The following is a 22,392-nucleotide window of genomic DNA, read 5'->3' as shown; positions in this document are numbered from 1 at the left end:
TTTCCAGCCCACCGGGGCACCGGAAAGCTGAACTAATTTATGCAGGAAAAGACAGCAACCGCCGAGCCGAGAAGTTCGTTACGAATCGAATTTCCTGTAAGTTCGCTCATCTCTAATTGTCGCCCTTCTGCCATATTATGTTATCGCTGTACTGTAATGCACATCACTGCATTATCCATGTACTGTGACATCATATGTGCTTTATAACTGTATGTTACATCACAGTGTGCACGGTCCTTGGGCTGTGACATCATAGTGTGCGGGGTCTCTGTTATATGACATCATTGTGTGTATGGTCCCTGTGCTGGGACATTACTGTGTGCATAACACCTGGATATTAGTGAGACCAAATTACTTTAAAAACCTTTCCAATGCACAGACTAGTACAAGGATAAGGCAGTAATGTCCCAGTGCAGAGAATGTGCACACAGTGATATGACAAAAGCATGATAATACACACTAGATCAGAACAGCTAAGAAGTAAACTGCTCAAAATAAAGGGAACACTTAAACAACACACTGTAACTCCAAGTCAATGACACTTCTGTGAAATCCCACTGTCCACTCAGGAAGCAACACTGATTGACAATCAATTTCACATGCTGTTGTGCAAATGGAACAGACAACAGGTGTAAATTATAGCCAATTAGCAAGACACACCCAATAAAGGAGTGGCTCTGCAGGTGGTGACCACAGACCACTTCTCAGTTCCTATGCTAATGTTTTGGTCACTTTTGAATGCTGGCGGTGCTTTCACTCTAGGGGTAGCATGAGACGGAGTCTACAACCCACACAAGTGGCTCGGGTAGTGCAGCTCATCCAGGATGGCACATTAATGTGAGCTGTGGCAAGAAGGTTTGCTGTGTCTGTCAGGATAGTGTCCAGAGCATGGAGACTCTACCAAAAGACAGGCCATTACATCAGGAGATGTGGAGGAGGCCGTAGGAGGGCAATAACCCAGCAGCAGGACCGCTACCGCTCCCCTTTGTGCAAGGAGGAGCACTGCCAGAGCCCTGCTAAATGACCTCCAGCAGGCCACAAATGTGCATGTGTCCACGGTCAAAAACAGACTCCATGATGGTGGTATGAGGGCCCACAGGTGGGGGTTGTGCTTACAGCCCAACACTATGCAGGATGTTTGGCATTTGCCAGAGAACTCAAAGATTGGCACTGGCACCCTGTGCTCTTCAGATGAAAGCAGGTTCACACTGAGCACATGTGACAGACGTGAGTCTGGAGATGCCGTGGAGAACATTCTGCTGCCTGCAACATTCTCCAGCATGACCGGTTTGGCGGTGGGTCAGTAATGGTGTGGGGTGGCATTTCTTTGGGGGGCCGCACAGCTCTCCATCTGCTTGCCAGAGGTAGCCTGACTGCCATTAGGTACCGAGATGAGATCCTCAGACCCCTTCTGAGACCATATGCTGGTGTGGTTGGCCCCGGGTTCCTCCTAATGCGAGACAATGCTAAACCTCGTGGCTGGAGTGTGTCAGCAGTTCCTGCAAGAGGAAGGCATTGATGCTATGGACTGGCTCGCCTGTTCCCCAGACCTGGATCCGATTGAGCACATCTGGGACATCATGTCTCGCTCCATCCACCAACGCCATGTTGCAACACAGACTGCCACCTCATCAGGAGAATGCCCAGGCATTGTAGGGAGGTCATACGGGCACGTGGAGGCCACACACACTACTGAGCCTCATTTTGACTAGTTTTAAGGACATTACATCAAAGTTGGATCAGCCTGTAGTGGTGTTTTCCACTTTGATTTCGAGTGTGACTCCATATTCAGACCCCCATGGGTTGATAAATTTGATTTTCCATTGCTAATTTTTGTGTGATTTTGTTGTCAGCGCATTCAACTATGTAAAGATGAAAGTATTTCATACGATTAGTTCATTCATTCAGATCTAGGATGTGTTATCTTAGTGTTCCCTTTAATTTATTGAGCAGTGTATATTAAGTAAGTACCCCCACCCCCGCCCATTCCACATTTTGCAAGGTGGGCGAGAGAACACTTAATATACAGTGACCCCCGACCTACGATGGCCCCGACATACGATAATTTCAACATACGATGGCCTCTCAGAGGCCATCGCATGTTGAAGGCAGCATCAACATACGATGCTTTTGTATGTCGGGGCCATCGCATAAACTGCTATCCTGCATCGCAGACTACTTCAGCTGCCACCGGATAGCCATTTTAGGTGCCCCGTGTGGTCCGGTGATGGTCACTCATCTGTCCCCGACGTTCCGGACAGTCCTCTTCGGGACCCTAGCATCGCCGTCGCTCTCCGTCGTTGTCACTGCCGCGCACGCCGTCCCGTCATCCAATAGGAGCAGCATGCACAGCGACGTGATGACGGCGATGAAGAGCGACGATCCCAGGCAGCAGAGACGATCCGGAGCGGCGCGGACACCCCGGGGACGCGGCGACAGCGATGGAGGTCAACATCCAGGGCAGCGGTGACTGTCCGGAGCGGCGGGGACAGGTGAGTATAACTTCTTATTCTTTTCATTGCACGGATCCCTCAACGAATTACCATCGTATGTTGAGGGACTACTGTACTTCTTAGCTGTTCTGATCTAGTGTGCATTATCATGCTTTAGTGATATCACCGTGTGCACATTATCTGCACTGGGGCATCATGCCTTATCCTTGTACTGTGACAGCAGTCTGTGCACGTTGTCAGCATCCAAACAATAACGCTACGTTTCGACCTCCTCTTACCAAGCATGCATGATAAAACCTGGGTGAAGGTAGAATCATAGACACAAAGTTCTTTTAGCTCACCTAGTATGCTGCCTATAGCACATGAAGGGGTGCAGCCCAACACCCAGTCGCAACTTTGATTTGTAATCGAGCAGGATATATAAAAGCCAAGAATAAAGAAGATCAGTGATCAGTAAGGTCGAAATGTTGGGTCATTGTTTGGATGCCAATAAACCACTCTTTCCCAACAAGGTTGCCTCTAGCTGTTGCAGAACTACAACTCTAAGCATTCTGGGAGTTGCAGTTTTGCAACAGCTGGAGGCACCCTCGTTGGGAAACCCTGCAATAAACATGTATGTTCTTCATGATATGTTTTGATGCTGTCTTTATGGACTCCAGTTTATAGGACTGACTTTGCATCTACTTCACCTATACAGTGATCCCTCAACTTACGATGGCCTCAACATACAATAGTTTCAACATACAATGGTCTTTTCTGGGCCATTGTAACCTGAAACCAGACTCAAACCTGAGTCCAGATCTACAAAAACTGTCAATGGCTGGAAGAACTGACCAATCAGAATGGGCATTTAACTGGTAAAACACCTGTATTATTGAAGTTTATGCACTGAATTCCTGTCTTGTAACGCCTCCTACAATACAGGGTGGTACTACATGTTCTATACTACTCTTTTTCTTTTTTTGAAGAGCTGAGGTATGTGCTCTCAAAGCACCCTAGTGCAAGTAAAAAGTGCAAGTGTTCACACAAAAAATGTGCACGAGGATGCAGTCCATTGCAAGCCCTTCTCCAACAGGAGAGAGCCCCCCCCCCCCCCCCCAACAAACCAAACCCTTCGCCCCCTGGGCCAAAAGGCACCTGCAAGGTTCCAGGTATGATGTCCCCTTTCACCGAAGCTACTCAGGGACCGAAAAGTGGTCCTGGCGAACATCTAGGCATTAACCAAGTTGCCAGGAACCAAGGAACCAGTAAAACCGGTCGGCATTCCTGCCGAATCAGGAATGCCACAGGGCATGGCAGGGAGGTGAGGAACCTGATGGCCACACACACCTCCCCTAGACCGGCAGGAGGGACACCCAGAAGGGCTACCGCACCCTGACCAAATCCTAGTGTACATAAAAAGAACACAAATGTGAGCACAGTGACAAAAACATAAAAATAAAAATAAGTGGATGTGCTCAGTGTGATACTGGCCGGACATCCGGCCAGATCGATAAAAATTACTCTGCAGATCAACAGCCAGAAGGCCGGAATGCTAGAGGGGAGCGCTCAGAAGAGTGAGAGATAAAGTGCATGCTGCGTGCCATCAGTCAAGTGGGGTCGCTACTCCCAAGTGAGTTCCGGCACCCTGGGGTCACCACTCCCAGGGCACTTTGGCACCTCGGCCTTCACACTACCTTAACCTTAGGGCGAGATCCGGAAGATACAGGTCGCTTCAGGGCCCGCTGCCTGGCCATACAGCCGGCCCTGGTACACCTGCTCCATTCTGTGTGGTTCCGGTATACTGCCTTGGTGGTCTTCCACACCGCCAGCTAACAGGAAGGTACTACACTTGATCTTAGCCAAAACGCCGAGAAGCGATTGTTTACCTGTGCCACAGTTAGCTGCTCCTTTGGACAGCAAGTAAGGGTGGCTCCATTTTGTACAGCGACATCACTGTGTGCATTATACCTAGACATTATGGAGACCAAAATAAGCCTAAGACTTAAGGCTCTGTTTAAGCTTTTGCTATTGGGCCCTTCTGAGTGTGTCATTTTCCTGCATGCTGCCGCCCCCTTTGTTCTGCTCATTGCCATGATTTTAAATGGATAATCTATACCAAGATCCTGGACAACAACCCCTTTTAGTTACACCGATCAATACAGAAGAACCCAAAAGCCAGTCTAGATATCTACTGGCGTTGATAATATATTTTCAAGCCAAATATTGAGATGGGCGGCGTGTAACGTTTTTCTCAGAAAATGAAAATTTTTGAAGTAACATCACTGTCTCGATAAATCACTGCGAACTCCGTGTCATCTGGGCTACATCAGCCTCTTTGTGTTTTGTAAAAACAGCTGCCGGCGATGGGGGCGACTTGGAGATTTTTACCAGCCCTGCGATTTTTTTTTAATCTTATCATACAAAGTTTCATTGAAAATAATTTACCCTTAGAGGTTGCAGAAGACAACACTAAATGCAAATGAAGTTAGCCAGATGCCAGCGAACTCCCGGGGGCTTTATTATAAAGCTGATTAGAGTCTATAGATGTAAGTATTGCTTGTGTTGTGTTCCTAGTTAAATAACATACGCTGCCAAAAGAATACAGGCCAATAAAGTGATAAACTGATGTTTTAGGAAACCGCAGTTTAGGCCATAAAAGAACGCTTTGGTTCCTGCCGAGCGCGATCCGCTTTCATCATTAACCCCCTGCTGCCTCCGAGAAGGAGCTGCCGGTGGATCGGCTAATGGCTGACATCAGATATGAAGGAAGCGTTTGTATCTGTGTCAATCATCTACACAAGCATGGTGGCGGACTTTGCAGTCTGCAGCAGCTTCTACCTTTTCGCTTTGATTAGTGGTTATACGGTGTGTAAAAAGGACACTAAAAGTGCAGCATGATAAGACGAGGTGCTAATAGGGTATGTCAGTGTAGGAGACCACTTTTTTTTTTTTTTTTTTTTTTTTTTTTTTTTAAGTATTTATTGAAGTATTGCTATTTAATTTGTTAAGGTGGAACAAATTTAAACATATACAACAGCCTCTGAAGGTCCCAGAGACTGGCTTCAGCACAGTGGCAGGGATTCAAAGTATGCAAAAATATGTGCCAGTAGGACAGAAGGGGCATCTGAGACCCAACCGGAGGAAGCCCAACACTGACGGACACACTCAACATGCACACATCCCGGTAACACCAACCCAGCCCCTCCCGTAAAGAACAGCAGCATGCTATAGAAAACCTACTGTATTGGGACAGTCTAGTTGGGCGGGTCTGCCAACATATCCAGCAAAAGCCAGGGGGTCCATACCTTGTCAAATTTCTTAGGGCACTGACAACTCGCATATAAAGCCTTGGACCTCGGGACATATTTGTTAACCAAAGTTAGCCCATGAGACAGCAGGGGAGGGGAGGTATCCTTCCAGGTAAGTACTACCACTTCACAGGCACAGAATAGCAGTAAGCGAATCAGTAAGCGTCTATGTGAACTAGAGTCCACCTCATTAATGACTCCCAGCAGACATACCACAGAGGTGAGTAGGAAAGGGAAGTCTAGATTATCTGCCAGAAACCCCATCACTTCCCTCCAGAAGAGAGCAATGACGGAACACTCCCACACAGCATGCAAAAAGGTACCAACTTCCAAAGAATAACGAAAACACATATCAGATGGAGAAACACCAATGCGCTTCAGCTTAGCAGGCATATAATTTAACCTCAAAACATATCTAGATTGGATCAGCATATCTCTACTACTAACTACAGTGGAATAATAAGAGCCTTCAACCTCCTTCCACTGACTTTGTCAAATCTGGGATATCAGCCACCCTTTTATGAAAGGCTTGTGAGAAAGGGCTAGGCCCCAGTGTCTGGAGGAGGGCATAGGAGTAAGGGGTTTAGAAAGATCCATAGTGCCCAGGAGAAGCTCCACATCAGAAAACACAGGAGTAAACGTCAGGCAGCCAAATTGCACCTGAACCACATACCTAAGCTGAAGATACCTATAAATGCATTTCCAGCGATGCCATTAAACTTCCTTCATGTCCGAAAAGGATAGGAAAACCTGATCCTCCCCAAGCAAGTGGATCACAAATTTGACTCCATGAGAACCCCAGAAATTGGCTACCTGTAACCCATGCAGGGGAGGTAAATGTAAATTCCTCCAGAAGGGTGCCCGGGTAAATTCCAGAGGCTGTGGAAATTTACTTGACAGCACAGACCACACTTTAGCTATAGTTTGAAGGGGAATAGGAAAGGAAGAGTGAGAGTGATACCTGTAGAGTGTGTTAGTAAGAGCTTCATAGAAACCCATAATTGCTCTAGCCAGGGCCGTCGCAGAGTTCAACAGATCCAGATTGATCCACCACGCTGCATAGACCAGTTGGGAGGAAAGAAAATAGTTATATACATCAGGGGCGGCTAAGCCGCCATGCCACTTAGGAGCCTGAAAAAGAGCCCGACCAAGTCTAGGAGGTTTTCCCTGCCAGTAGAAGGATCCCAGAGCACAATATAGTTTATTAAAATATTTCCTAGAGGGGATCACAGGAGCTAAATTAAAAAGATATAGGAATTTAGGGAGGTAAATCATTTTAAATATATTGATCCTGACAGCTAGGGAGAGAGGGAGTGAGGACCAGGCAGTCAACCGCTCCACAGGTGGAGCATAAGAGCGGCTCAAAGTTTAGGGACAGTCTATCAGGAATGCAGTTCCCTCCACCCCTAAGTATCTAAAACGTGGAACCACCTGCACCCCTGCCGGAAGAGCCATTAGGGAAGATTTAGCCCAGTTGAACCGCAAGCCCGAAATTGAATTTAACCGGTCAATTAGATCAATAAGGTACAGGAGAGAACCCCCAGCATCCACCAAATACACCAGTGTGTGATCTGTATGAAGGGAAACCTTCTCTAGAATAGACCCGCTGGGAATACCACAGATAGTAGGGTCCCTACGGATGGCTCCAACGCCAGCGCAAAAAGAAAGGGAGATAGCGGGCACCCCTGCCTCGTCCCACGACCCAGGAGAAAGGGAGCGGAAACATCCAAGTTAGTGCAAATACAGGCCCTAGGACTATCAAAGCAAGTGAACCCAAGCAGAGAATCGGGGACCAAACCCAAACGCAACCAGTATCTCCCACAGATAGGGCCACAGCACCAAATCAAAGGCCTAATAAATATCCAGGCTAACCACCACACCAGTAGGAAAGCCCTCCCTTACTGCTGCTATGTTGAGCTGCAGACGCTTCAGTCACCTCAGCAGCCCTACCCGGCATAAACCCAGTTTGGTCAGGATGAATAATAGCGCTAATAGCGCTAGAGGGGAGCAGCCAGCAACTGGTCCTTTCCAGGCTTGGGGATCACTACAATCAACTCCTCCCTCATAGAGTCTGGAAGAGCATCTGCAACAGCTATCGAGTGAAACAATTTAAGGGGTATAGGCACCAATTGCTCCTCATTCATCCTATACCAATCGCCTATCATCCCATCTAAACTCGGGGACTTCCCATGAGGAAGGTCACGTATGGCCTGTTCCACCTACTTAGCTGTAAAGGGGGCATCTAACGCCTCCGCCTGAGCGTGACTAAGCATTGGAAGGGATAAGTCAAGAAAGAAAAACAGATTTTCCCCTTGACAGGGCTTAGAAGGGGCAGCATACAAAGAGTAAAAGTCCCTGAAGACAGAGTTAATCAACTGGGGTCAACCACCACAGTACCGTCTCGGCCCCTAATACAAGGGACAGAGGCAGCAGGTGACTAGCCTTTTACTAAATGCGCCAACAGTTTGCCGTTCTTGTCACCGAATTCAAACAGGGCAGCCTCCCTATCCGCTAACCACAACTGGACCCGATCTTTCTGAACGACCAACAGAGACCTCCGAGCCTTGGCCCACGCCCTCTCATTCTCAGGGGATGGATTTCTAACATACACTGCCTCCAAGACACTCACCTCCTGCAACAGCCCACCCTCCATAGCAGACCTAATTTTCCACTGACCCGCAACACCTGCTATAAAGGCACCTCTAACTGTGGCTTTTTATGCTTTCCATTGAATTAAGGGGTCAGGATAAGAAGCATTGTTCTCCCATTACTCAGCATGGGCAACCCCCAGAGCCTCCACAACTTCCTCGGCCTGTAGCCAGCCAGAGTGCATGCGCCAAATACGGGAAGGGGGACAAGGACCCAGGTGGAGAACTTCCAGTACAGCAGAGTTGTCGGAGATCCCCCTAGTGGTGTAGGAAACATCTCTTACCTGCTGAAGGAGGTCCTCTGACGCCAGAGCGAGATCAATTAGAAAGAATAACCTTCCCTTTCTCTCCAGTGGGAGCAGCTATGGCCACCAGGGAAGATGGCCCCACTTACGAAGGCTGAAGATGGTGCCATTCTTCAGTATGGCCGAGGGTCCTAAAGTGGAGAAGATCCAGGGGAGGCCCCCTCACAGCTCACCACCACACAGCCCGGTCGCAGAGGATCTCCGGCACCAGCTCCAGACTGGAGCTTCTGAAAGCAAGAAGACCGTCAGGGAAAGGGTGAGTTTTCAGGGTAAATAGAAGACCACCTTACAGAACATTAGGAGAATTCTCCCCCAGCTGGAAATGGCTGATAAAAGTGAACAATAGATTGCATTCAACTGTATTGCAGTTCACACAATCGTAACCCGCAGCGGGTAACCTAAAGGGGTACGAATGTGTGAACTTACCCAAAGGGGTACAATCGTGTAAACTAACCCAAAGGGGTACAAACGTGTGAACCTACCTTAAAGGGATACGATGGTGTGAAGGCACCCTAAAGGGGTACGATGGTGTCGACCCACCCTAAAGGGGTACAGTCGTGTGAGTGTACCCTAAAGGGGTACAATCGTGTAAGCGCATTCTAAAAGGGGTAACATTGCGTGAAGGCACCCTAAAGGGGCATGATTGCGTGAAGGCACCCTAAAGGGGCATGATTGCTTGAAGGCACCCTAAAGGGGGTAACATTGCGTGAGGGCACCCTGAAGGGGCATGATTGCGTGAGGGCACCCTGAAGGGGCATGATTGCGTGAAGGCACCCTGAAGGGGCATGATTGCGGGAAGGCACCCTGAAGGGGTATGATTGCGGGAAGACACCCTGAAGGGGCATGATCGTGTTAACATATCCTTAAGGGGTACGATCGGGTTGGGAACGTGCCCTAAAGGTTTTTTGTTTATTTAGTTGTTTTTTTTACATTGATGAGTTGAGCTGCAGTAATCCAGCACAGCCACTACAAAATGTGCAGAGCTGTCTGATTCCCACTACGTTCATTGTGTTTTGCGGGAATGCCGAGGCTCTGGAGAAGGGGACAAAAACATTTCTGCTGCATTGAAAATTCCCAAGAGTACAGTGGCCTCCATCATTCTAAAATGGAAGAATTTTGGAACAGCCAGGACTCCTAGACATAACCGCCCCACCAAACTATGTAATTGGTGGCGAAGGAGGTGTAAAAGGTGACAAAGAACCCAATGACCTCTCTGGCTGAGCTCCAAAGATTCTGTGTGCAGATGGGAGAAACTTCCAGAAGGTCAACCATCACTGCAGCCTCCACCAATCTGGGCTTAATGGCGATGGGCCACCTGAAGTTTACAAAAAAAAAAAGGAAGCACCTAAAGGACTCTCGGACTGTAAAAACAAGATTCTCTGGTCTGATATAACCAAGATTAAACATTCTGACCTCACTTCTAAGCATCATGTATGGAGGAAACGAGGCACTTCTCATCACATCCTAATATCTCTACAGTGAAGCATGGTGGTGGCACAATCATGTGGTGGGGTGCTTTTCAGTGGCCCCCTCCCATAGACTTGCATTGAGGGGGGCGTGACAAGACGTCACAAGGGGCGTGGGCATGACGTCACGACCACTACCGCCTGCAACAAGCGTTTGGAACAAATTGCAGCGGAGTACACCTTTACAGTAATTCACGATGCACAGGGACAGGCTAGTGACTGATTTGGCTCTGCTACATCTGTAAATACTGGGATAGGAGTTAAATACCTTATGACAGTAAGAGCAGTGTGATAGCATGGTATCGTGCTGGTAACATTGTGCAGTGTCATGCTGTGCTATCCATGTCTAAGCAGTGCTGGAAGTTTCCGTTCACTTATGTACATGATTTTACAGCCGTGAATTATCGAAGACACTCGGAACGGCAGAGAATATTAACTGTGATAATCTCCCATTCATTACACTGCAGTATTCCCCCTCCCCCTCCATTCGCCGCCTCTATTGTTTGATTTTTCTGCACAGTGCCAAACTTAGGCAATGGCTGTCATTGTGCGGTGTAATGAGCGCTAACTACATGGGGTCGTCTCTGAGCATAAAGTGTGCAGCGCAGCTCTTCTCCGGGCCCAATGAGCTGTGCAATGTGCTGCTGTCTCCCTGCCTGCAACTGTGCCCTCACCTCTTCCCCACAAACACTTTCTCCTGCAAACCCTGCAATGCCAATAAATCTCCACCCCCATCACCGGAGCAAGAGAGCGAGAGTAGATCCAGGCGATGGACTGCTAAATATACACAGCATTTGCATTTCTCCGCGCTGCAGATGATAAATCTTTATATTTCTCAATAAATGTAGGAAATGGGTCTTCAGACGTCGCCGCTTGTTTGATTTATTTGACCCAAACTACATCCGCTAAAAATTTATGCGCAAAAGTTAGTTATTTGAGAAAAAAAATCATAACTTCTGGTACTGCCAGAATTATGGCACACATCAGTCAGCGATTCATCGCAGATATTTCTCGGGGCGAGACGTAAAGTGCTCAATTTGTTTGGTTATTGATGCATTCCTGGGGTCGTCTCTCAAAAATGATTCCACAAAGGACAGTTTGCTTTGTTATGGAGTTTGTCAGTTGTGTCCACAATGGACTCTGACATGGATGGGATGGTTAGAGATCTAGAAGCCCAGGTTACCAAGTAAACTTTCTAAGGGCCCATGCACAATACGGAAATTCAGAAAGGAATTCTAGAAGCGGATCTGCATTGTCCAGGGTCAGCATGTTCATTCTTTTGGCGGAATCCAGATCTGCGCCAGAAGTTCCCCTACAGAACTTCCCAGGTGGGCACAGAGCAGCACAATACCATTGAGGTCGATGGGATTCTACAGCATGCAAGTTACTTTAAGTGGAATATCATTAGTGTGCAAGGGGCCCTATATGTTCAGCCTCTGCAAAGATGTGTTGACACCTGTGTTGGGTAATGATCTAGTTTGGAGCCAATTATGTTAGGGTACTCCGTGAAAAGATAAGCACATAGGGCTAGTCATCAGGATTTTGGGCCAACTTTTTTTTTTTGTCCTTTTCCAGCACCAACATTTAAGCCTTTGCTTTAATATGTAATTTATGCTTGAGTGCCCAGTAGGCATTCGCCACCATGGCAAGAGTCAAGGGTTATCCAACCCATATGCTCTTTCTCACCACCTTCATGCTGGCTTGGCTGACTTGATAGACAAAGGCCATGGAGGCGGTAAACAAAGAGAAGGGCTGGTTAATTTTGGGCTCGTGCCATTCTGGGGAATGTCCCCTGGACTAGAGTGAAGTGGAGACTGATGAAACCGCGCAAGCGCGGTGAAACGCGTCGCATTGGATTAAATCTGTTCGTTACACACCTGGCTCCATTGTCTTCTCCTTGGTCAGCGCCGGAATTCCTATCCTCCTCGAAGTTTGCCATACATCCCCTGGACTAGAGGGATACGAAAGGTATTCCTGGAATCCTGATGACTAGCCATGGGCTTATTTTCCCTGTTTTCCTACTGACAGGTCCACTTTAAAGGAATTATCCCAAAGTAATTATCACATCCACAGAATAAATAGCTGATCGGTGGGACCCCCACAGTCCATGAGGACAGAAGTCCTTTGTCACCTGTGTGAATGGAGCGGCTGTATGGAACTTCTGAAGATGAGCGAGTAAGCACTGTACTTGGAAGTCTCATAAAGAGTAAAAGATAGGTAGTTAGCATACACCCTGTCACTTCATTCACCTGATGGATAAGAAACCTCTTGTCAGGATGAGTGGAGATCCCAGCAGTCAGACCCCCAACAATCAGCTGGTTATAACCTACCCTGTGGATAGGTAATAACTTTTAATCTTGGGGTAACCCCTTTAAAGCTTTACTGTCACTTAAAAAATGTTTGACATGTCACACAGACCAATGCAAAAAACAGAAAATCCACCGGCACCAAATACTATGCAGATCCCCCATAGGTCTGGCGCCATGACCCATTATACCATATAAGGAAATGGATGGGGCTTTTGTGTCCCCTCCGCCACCATAGCCTGGATACATCCACCACCTAAGCACCCCCTATAGCTACACCTCTGCATCTTCCTGTAGTGTTTTAGGCCCAAATAGGATAGTCATGACGGTAGCATCGGCGATCACTCACTCAACCCGAATTACACCCCCTTGACCAGCGCTGATGCTGATTTGCCGCTACTATAGTAGCAGTTGTTGTACGCCTGTCACTTGTATGAGTTACCTTATGATGCCATCCAGTGGTGGAGTATTATATTGTGCACATTGTTGTTAACTAAGCTTTATATGGGCTTTTTACTTTTCTGTATTCTGAAGGACAGCTATTTGTATGTTTTTTCCCCTGGGTGCATTGCCTGATAAGTTACTCAGTATTTTACCGACACAGCCGGTATTTTGGTCACTCTGACGGTATTTTTATATTAACAATACCATGCAATGGCCGGTATTTATCCAACCAATCCTCCAACTCCTGGAATGTTGCACCATATACTATACCAGTGTTTCCCCACCAGAGAGCCTCCAGCTTTTGCAAAACTACAACTCCCAGCATGCCCGGACAGCCAACGGCTGTCCGGGCATGCTGGGAGTTGTAGTTTTGCAACAGCTGGAGGCACCCCTGGTTGGGAAACACTGGCCTATACTATATACTACTATATAGTCTAACATGCTGGGAGTTGTAGTTTTGCAACAGCTGGAGGCACCCCTGGTTGGGAAACACTGGCCTATACTATATACTACTATATAGTCTAACATGCTGGGAGTTGTAGTTTTGCAACAGCTGGAGGCACCCCTGGTTGGGAAACATTAATCTATACTATATACTACTATATAGTCAAACATGCTGGAAGTTGTAGTTTTGCAACAGCTGGAGGCACCCCTGGTTGGGAAACATTAATCTATACTATATACTACTATATAGTCTAACATGCTGGGAGTTGTAGTTTTGCAACAGCTGGAGGCCCCCCTGGTTGGGAAACATTAATCTATACTATATAGTCTAACATGCTGGGAGTTGTAGTTTTGCAACAGCTGGAGGCACCCCTGGTTGGGAAACACTGACCTATACTATATACTACTATATAGTCTAACATGCTGGGAGTTGTAGTTTTGCAACAGCTGGAGGCACCCCTGGTTGGGAAACACTGACCTATACTATATACTACTATATAGTCTAACATGCTGGGAGTTGTAGTTTTGCAACAGCTGGAGGCCCCCCTGGTTGGGAAACATTAATCTATACTATATACTACTATATTGTCAAACATGCTGGGAGTTGTAGTTTTGCATCAGCTGAGCCACAGGCTGTATCAGGGTATTTTGGGAGTTGTAGTTAGTAACTAATTGCAAGTCCCGAATTTGCTAAAAAAAATTAAGATCAAAAAGTCACATCAAAACAAAAATGGTACTGTTAAAGATCTACAGATCGGGGCGCAAAAAATGAGCCCTCATACAGGCCCGTATAAGGAGAAATAAAAAAGTTAGAGTCAGAATAGGACAAAATTTCCCCCCGCAAATGTGTATCCTGTGATGTCGCGCATATATAATTAATTATGCAAATTAGCATCTTTATTTTTTTTTTGCAAGAAAGGTGGCAACCCTAATTACAATAGGTTTTATAGACGTGGACTAAATTTCTATTATTGTGTTTTCTCCGTATGGCTGCTATGTATAGCTATCATGTCTATGTAGTGATCTCCATAGGCCGGTGTAATGAGAAGAGACTTTAGTGGTGAGCTGTCAATCACACTTTAGTCTCCCTATTTTGCGCTGACGGTACAGACTATGGAAGTTTTTGTTGCCTGACTACTATAATATTATGTCGTTTTCTAACTGGCTCTCAAAGTACACAGTCATTTATCTCTACTGGAGACATTTGTGATAGGACATGTGTGAATGAACATGAATGCAATGAATGTCTTGTTGATGGTGGTTCCACCTCTAAGACCTCCATTGGGTTAAAGGGGTACTCCATTGGAAAACATTTTTTTATAAATGAACTGGTGCCAGAAAGTTAAACAGATTTGTAAATTACTTCAATTAAAAAATCTTAATCCTTCCAGTGCTTATCAGCTGCTGTTATGATCCACAGGAAGTTCTTTTCTTTTTCAATTTCCTTTCTGTCTGACCACAGTGCTCTCTGCTGACACCTGTGTCCAGTTTAGGAACTGTCCAGAGCAGGATAGGTTTGCTATGGGGATTTGTTCCTACTTTGGACAGTTCCTAATATGGACAGAGGTGTCAGCAGAGAGCACTATGGTCAGGCAGAAAGGAAATTCAAAAAGAAAATAACTTCCTGTGGATCATACAGCAGCTAATAAGTACTGGAAGGATTAAGATTTTTTAAATAGAAGTAATTTACTAATCTGTTTAACTTTCTGGCACCATTTGATAAAAATTTTTTTTATAATAATGGTTTCCAGCTACTTATTTTCAAGGGACCCTTACAACAAGTACGGATTGTCCAAAGTGGAGACCCCCTTAATGTAAGGCATTCATGAGGTCCACCTTTTCCTTTTAATCAGGAACGTTTATTGGATGGTTGTCGCTGCTCTGTTATTATGCCACTATACATTTTATTATTACCGAAAGTTCTGAGGGGTCTTTATATACCTCTGTATGCCTCAATACAGAGACATATATATGTGTGTGTATGTATATATATATATATATATATATATATATATAATTATTTTTTTAAAGATTTTTACAAATCCGATAAAATGGTGGCATCCAATAAATGACATATGTAACCATCTTCTCTAGAAGCTTTACAGGACCTAATGGAGCATGGTAGTGTGGCCCATAGGGGCCCTACAGTTCTGTGGTGTGGAGCCGTGCAGGACCCCATTTGTTGCCTTATTGCTTCATACACACTGGTCTGTGCGGAATGGTTGAATATAGAAATTTTAATCTATTTTTCATTCTTTTATTTAGGACAATGTTTTGAATATCATAAACCAGATCATGGAGGAATGTATACAGAATGAGCGGGCCAACCGGGATTTTTGTGTAAAATTTCCTGAAGAAATTCGCCACGACAATCTCGCTGGACAGCTCTGGTTTGGCGCAGAGGTAAGCCACCACATTCCTGTTGTCCTAGCTTCACTGTTATTTCCTGCCGGTATAGCTGCGGTAGAAGGCAGATGGTCTGTTATAGCCCATGCAGTATGGCGGCAGTAATGGGCGCTGTAAAACTACAGTACATGGAGGATGTTTGGGAGTTGGCGTCCTATCAGATTCCGTAATGGCCTCTGCCTGGTTCAGGATTTTATTTGAACTGTATCCCAGGTGTATAGGAAAGCCAGGTATTTTTATTACAAGTTTATCTAGTTTATGTATAGAAGACAACAATTTGCTAACTAATTGGCTATGTATTAAAATATCCCATTAATAACAATATTTGCTTGAACAGGCTGTACAATTTTTAATAAAGACATATGGTGAAATATTTTTTGTACCATAATACAGTAAGTACAAAGCAACAATTAACAGAAAATAAACAAAAATAGCTTATTAAAGTGTACTTGGCGTCAACAAAAGCTTTTTTTTATAATGTAGATAACACCATTATATTTATATTTGTAATATACATTGGTTACAAATTGTGTATATTTTTGGGTGAAAAAATGCTGTCTCTACAGCTATTGTCTGTGTGTCTCTATGAGGAGTCCAAAAACAGGAAGTGAGGGTAGGACAAGCAGGGCTCTGTGCAGACTTCTGGCTTGTCAATAATCCTGCTGTTTGAGCGAGGAGCATGTTATAGAGTCTTCGTGCACACTGTCCTGTTTTTTCTTAGTGCACAGAGCCCTGCTTGTCCACCCTCACTTCCTGTATTTGGACTCCTCATAGAGACACAGGCAATAGCTGTAGGGACAAAAATATACATATTTTTTAACCAATATATATTACAAATATACATATAATGGTATTATCTACATTATTTAAACAGTTTTTGTTGACGACAGGTACACTTTAAAGGGGCTGTCTGGGCAGCAATATTTTTATCATTATTAACAAGGAGGTGGTAAAGGCCCACTCAGCCAATCGCTGGCTGTGTTGTGACGCCATGGCAGCCACTGATTGGCTGAACAGGCAATACAAGGGCCAACACCAAACACAAGAAGCACTGTGCGATGGGCATTCATAACGGAAGTATTTTCATAGTGTGAAAGAAGCCTAAGTTACACAGATTTGTAAATTACTTCTATTAAAAAAATATTTATCCTTCCAGTACTTTTTGCTGCTGTATACTACAGAGAAAGTGCTTTTCTTTTTGGATTTCTTTTTATTTTTTTCTGTCCACGGTGCTCTCTGCTGACATCCCTGTCCGTATCAGGAACTGTCCAGAACAGGAGCAAATCCCCATGGCAAATCTATGTTGCTCTGTACAGTTCCTGATACAGACAGAGGTGTCAGCAGAGAGCACTGTGGACAGAAAAAAAAAAGAAATCCAAAAACAAAAGAATTTTTGTCTGTAATATACAGCCGCTAAGAAGTACTGGCAGGATAAAGATTTTTTTAATAGAAGTAATTTACAAATCTGTTTAACTTTCTGGCACCAGTTGATAAAAAAAAAAAAAAAAAAAGTTTTCCACCAGAGTTTCCTTTAAAGGGTAGCTCCCACCATCCTATTTTTTATTTTTTTGCTAGCCCGTTCCCCCCCCCCCCCCGCTACGGCACTAGCCCGTTCCCTCCTTCCCTTCCCCCCGCCCCGCATACCCCGTTCCCTCATTACACTTGCAGTTACTGTAGAGTCCGGCAGCGGGCGTGCAGGGACAGCGGCGGCAACGAGGCGGCGATGTGCGGGAGGAGTGGCCTCCCAGCCAGTGGCTGGGGAGCCAATGCGCTCGCTCCCGCCTGTCTGATTGACAGGCAGGGAGCGAGTGCAGCCTGACTGAAAAAGGACTGATTGTCACTCCAAAATCAGTCCTTTTTCAGTAGCCGGTTTTTAAATGTAAATTAAACCTTTTTAATGAAAAAAATAATAATAAAAGTATATTAGAGAGATGTTGTAGTACATAAGTACTACAACATATCAAAAAATAAAGTTGGTGACAGTTCCCATTTAAGTAATAATAACAACACCAATACAGTAAGATAACACCATTGGACAATTATAGTAACACTAGAGTAAGGGAGCGTTCACACTGGGCAATTGAAGCTGAATCTCCGCTCTCAGAATTCAGCAAGCAGAGATTAAGTCTGGCAACTGCCGCCGAAATTCTTCGGCGGTTGGACTGCGCAGCCCTGCGTTGTCACCATTGACGGCTATGCTGAGCTTGCAGACTTACACGCCAAGAATGAACATGTTTCTTCTTTGCGCGGAATAAGGAACGGGTCTGGTGGAAGACACATTCACACTGGTGTTAAAGCTCACTGTGTGTGATTCCGCTCGCGGTGTAAACGTACCCTAAGATAGTATTAAAAATATTACACTAAAGTAATAATAATATATTATTATAATATATAATGCTTCTTCAAGAGAAATATAGTAATATAGTAACACTAGAATAATATAGTATTAATAATAGCATAGTAATAGAATAACCCGTGAGTAATAGAATAATAGTATAGTAATAGTTGCGTTGCTTTTTGTTATTGATCTATAATTGAAAACAGGCATTTTCTAGATAATAATGTTACAAGAGAAACAAGTAGAGAATTGCCTTGACAGTAAACAATATAAATAAATTATTCATGTGTTTCTTCCCGCTCTCATATTTCCCCCAGTAATCTCATGCTGTGGAGGCTGATGTTTTACTGCCTGTAGAGCTCTATTTCACATAAGAAAGATGACACTAATTTTAAGTGGGTTTTTGCTCTTTCGGAACTGGCACTTGGAATAGAATAAAAAAAAAAAAAAAAAAATGTTGCTAGTCTCAGGATTTTCACCTATTTTAGATAAGCTTAAAGGGGTACTCCGGTGGAAAACTTTTTTTTTTTTTTTTGAATGAACTGATGCCAGAAAGTTAAACAGATTTGTAAATTACTACTCCTTCCAGTACTTATAAGCAGCTGTATGCTACAGAGGAAATTCTTTTCTTTTTGAATTTCTTTTTTTGTCTTTGCCCTCTGTCCGTGTCAGGAACTGTCCAGAGTAGCATAGGTTTGCTATGAGGATTTTCTCCTGCTCTGGACAGTTCCTGATACGGACAGAGGTGTCAGCAGAGAGCACTGTGGACACGACAAAAAAAAGAAATTGAAAAAGAAAAGAATTTCCACTGTAGCATACAGCTGTTAATACTGGAAGGATTAAGATTTTTTAGTAGAAGTAATTTACAAATCTGTTTAACTTTCTGGCACCAGTTGATTTAAAAAAAAAGTCTTCCACCGGAGTACCCCTTTAAAGGGGAACTCCAGCCAAAACGTACTTATCTCCTACCCACAGTTTAGGGGGATAAGTAACTGATCGCGAGGGGGGGATCCGACCGCTGAGACCCCCCTTGCGATCTTCGAAATGGGACCCCAGCTGTCAGTGAGGAGCTTGTGTCATCTACCGGTAGACAGCTGCCGCTCTATTCATTTCTGTGGGAGTGCTGGAGATGCCTGAGTGCTGTACTTGGGTCTCTTTGGCACTTCCATAGAAATGAATGGAGCATGTGCCGTCTACAGCATGAGCTCCTCACAGAGAGCCGGGTCCCTTTCTGGAAATCGCGGGGGATCCAAACTGTGAATAGGGGATAAGTAAAGGGGATTATAGGGATAGGGGATAAGTACATTTTGGTTAAAGTTCTCCCTTAAAGGGGTATTCTAGCTTTATACATCTTATCCCCTTTCCAAAGGAGACAGGGACGTGACGTCACGGCCACGCACCACGCCCCCTCCCATAGACTTGAATGGAGGGGGTGTGGTGTGACGTCACTAGGGAGCTTGGCTGGGAACTCACGTCCCCGTCTCGGAGGTAGTGCCCGGCACAGAATCCCGGGGGCTGCACCGAGGTTGCGGGGGGTCCCCAGCGGTGGGACCCCTGCTATCATACATCTTATCCCCTATCCTTTGGATAGGGGAGAAGATGTATAAAGCCGGAATACCCCTTTAAACTTGTGTGCTGGATTTCCACAGGTGCTTTATAACCCAGTATTTTAAAAGGTTATTTCCAGATTTACATTGGCCACTTTGAATGGAGAGTTGATTGTTCGCTTCGGTTTGCCTGAATTGGACCCTTCCGCGAGCAAGGCCATCTTTTAATTAAACTTTATGGGTCATAAAGCCAAGAGAAATCGTAAGGTCATGGGTCGACCAGGTTAGGTTTCCTGCACCTGTTAGGCTTTTATAACCTATCCTGTAATTATGCCATGCATTTTGTACCCACTGGTCAGAAGCTGTCAAGGCGTGATGGGAGTTGTAGTTTTGCAAAACATGGAGAACCATAGAATGTGATGGAACAGTTGACGCATATTGTCATGTTGCTGTTAATCCTCCTCTCTTCCAACAGTGTTTGGCTGCCGGTTCAATCATCATGAACCGAGAGATAGAGAGCATGGCTATGAGACCGCTAGCTAAAGACCTGACCAGAAGCCTTGAGGAAGTTCGCAATATCATCAGAGACCAGGCTCTCAGGGATCTGAATATCTATACAGAAAAAATCAAAGACTCTCTCCGGCACTTTGATGTTCTCTTTGCAGAGTTTGAACTAAGGTAAATCATATAGTAGATTTAATTTTAATTTTTTTGTCTTTTTAAAGCGTACCTGTCCTATCACAGGAAAAAGTAATGCTGCTATAGGTTATTCGCTAGGTCATGCTGATGGTTTTCCTGTCTTTTGATGTGTCTAGTTTCTGTATTTGGCTCACTCATTCTGACATCCACTGCTCAGGAGGTGGCGTGTCCCAGGCAAGCACAGAACCCACCCTCCCTCACCATGCATTCCTCCCTGATTCTGCTGTGCTGTGCTGGGTTTTGTCATCCAATCACTGCAGGCTGCTCTTTAACCCTCTCCTTTGGTTTTCAGACAGGAACCTGGTAGACAGGACAGGAGTGAGCACTGAGGAGTGCTAGTCCCACCCCTTACTGGACATTGTCCCAGATTGTGCTTCAGCTGGGACAAAGATGATGCAATTTTTTTTAATAATAAAGCAGATAACATTTTTAATGAATTATATTATAAAAATGTAAGTTTTGCCAAGATGTACAACATCTAAATGTTTTTGAATCTGACAGTGCCCATTTTATCGGAAAAATTTTGCGTAGAGGGCTAAAGTAGGAAATAAGGTTAGTGCAACCGATATACAGCCCCCAAAACCATAGCTGATGGGTTCACACACTGGTTTATAGTTCACCTAATAGTTTAATTGACATGGTTAGCACCACAGTGTTAGGGGCACTGTTTCTGTCTTGAGGCTCAGATGTTAGGACTAAAATAGGGCTGGTAAGTGGAAGCAGTGTGCAGACCACCCTTCCCCTCTTAACTCCACTTTATGGAGTTTCATTATTGTGAATATGAAATGAACCTGGTAATTCAATCCTTTACACATATGTTTTTTAAGGGATTGTCTGCACAATCCCTTTTGCCTAGAAGCATCTTTCAAAAATAGGTTGATAATAGAGGGTCCGGTTTACAGGATCTCCAGTGATCTTCTGTAATCTGTGAAGGTATTTGACAGCAGGTCTCAAGGACTCTGCTCTCGCCTGGTTTTCCTCCTATCTCTCTGGCCGCTTCTTTAACGTCTCGTTTTCTGGCTCTACTTCTTCTCCTCTTCCCCTTGCTGTCGGGGTTCCCCAGGGATCGGTCCTGGGTCCTCTACTCTTTTCACTCTACGCATCCCCCATTGGAAAAACAATCAGTAGATTTGGTTTCCAGTACCACCTCTACGCTGATGACACCCAACTCTATACCTCCTCCGCCAACATCACCCCTGCACTCCTACAGAATACCAGTGACTATCTCTCTGCTGTCTCAGACATCATGTCCTCTTTATATCTGAAACTAAATCTTTCGAAAACAGAACTTCTTGTTTTTTCTCCCTCAACTGATACTGTACCTAACCCTGACATTTCCATCTCTGTATGTGGTACTACCATAACTCCCGGGCAGCAGGCTTGCTGTCTTGGAGTTATACTTGACTCTGATCTGTCTTTCACTCCCCATATTCAGTCTCTTTCATGTTCTTGTCACCTGAATCTCCAAAACATTTCCAGAATCCGCCCGTTTCTCACTACTGAATCTGCTAAAACTCTCATTATTGCTTTGATTCACTCCCGCCTCGACTACTGTAACTCTTTACTAATAGGCCTTCCTTTCTCCAAACTCTCTCCTCTCCAGTCCATCCTTAATGCCGCAGCCAGACTCCTCTTCCTCTCCAGCCGCTACACCGACGCCTCCTCCCTGTGCCAGTCACTACACTGGTTACCAATTCAGTCCAGAATACAGTACAAAATCCTCAGTCTCACACACAAAGCTCTCCACAGTGCTGCACCTCCCTACATCTCCTCTCTCATCTCTGTCTACCATCCTACACGTTCTCTACGATCTGCTAATGATCTCACACTAACATCTTCTATAATCCGAACTTCTCACTCCCGTCTCCAAGACTTCACTCGTGCTGCACCGATTCTCTGGAATGCTATCCCTCAATCCCTCAGACTCAACACAACATCCATAGTCTCAAACGTGGCCTGAAAACACATCTCTTCAGACAGGCCTACAACAGTCTCTAATTGGCCTCAACATATGCTCAATATATCCCCACGCCTCTTGTTTGAATA

The 22,392-nt window shown here is 45.1% G+C and overlaps 1 protein-coding gene across 3 annotated transcripts in view; it reads left to right on the top strand.

The window, feature by feature from the left end:
- The window catches only part of ZFYVE28 (zinc finger FYVE-type containing 28), a 188,754-nt gene that overhangs the window by 105,234 nt on the left and 61,128 nt on the right, over positions 1 to 22,392 (top strand). For all 3 annotated transcript variants that reach the window (XM_056554962.1, XM_056554960.1, XM_056554961.1), the window contains exons 3-4: positions 15,622 to 15,759; positions 20,123 to 20,325. In XM_056554962.1, the coding sequence (XP_056410937.1) occupies positions 15,622 to 15,759; positions 20,123 to 20,325 (341 nt within the window). The remainder of the gene's footprint in view (positions 1 to 15,621; positions 15,760 to 20,122; positions 20,326 to 22,392) is intronic.

The sequence above is a fragment of the Hyla sarda genome, chromosome 1, assembly GCF_029499605.1.
Source record: "Hyla sarda isolate aHylSar1 chromosome 1, aHylSar1.hap1, whole genome shotgun sequence".
Taxonomy (NCBI): domain Eukaryota; kingdom Metazoa; phylum Chordata; class Amphibia; order Anura; family Hylidae; genus Hyla; species Hyla sarda.
Note: the sequence above shows the minus strand (reverse complement) of the source record. Positions and strands in the feature narration are given on the sequence as shown.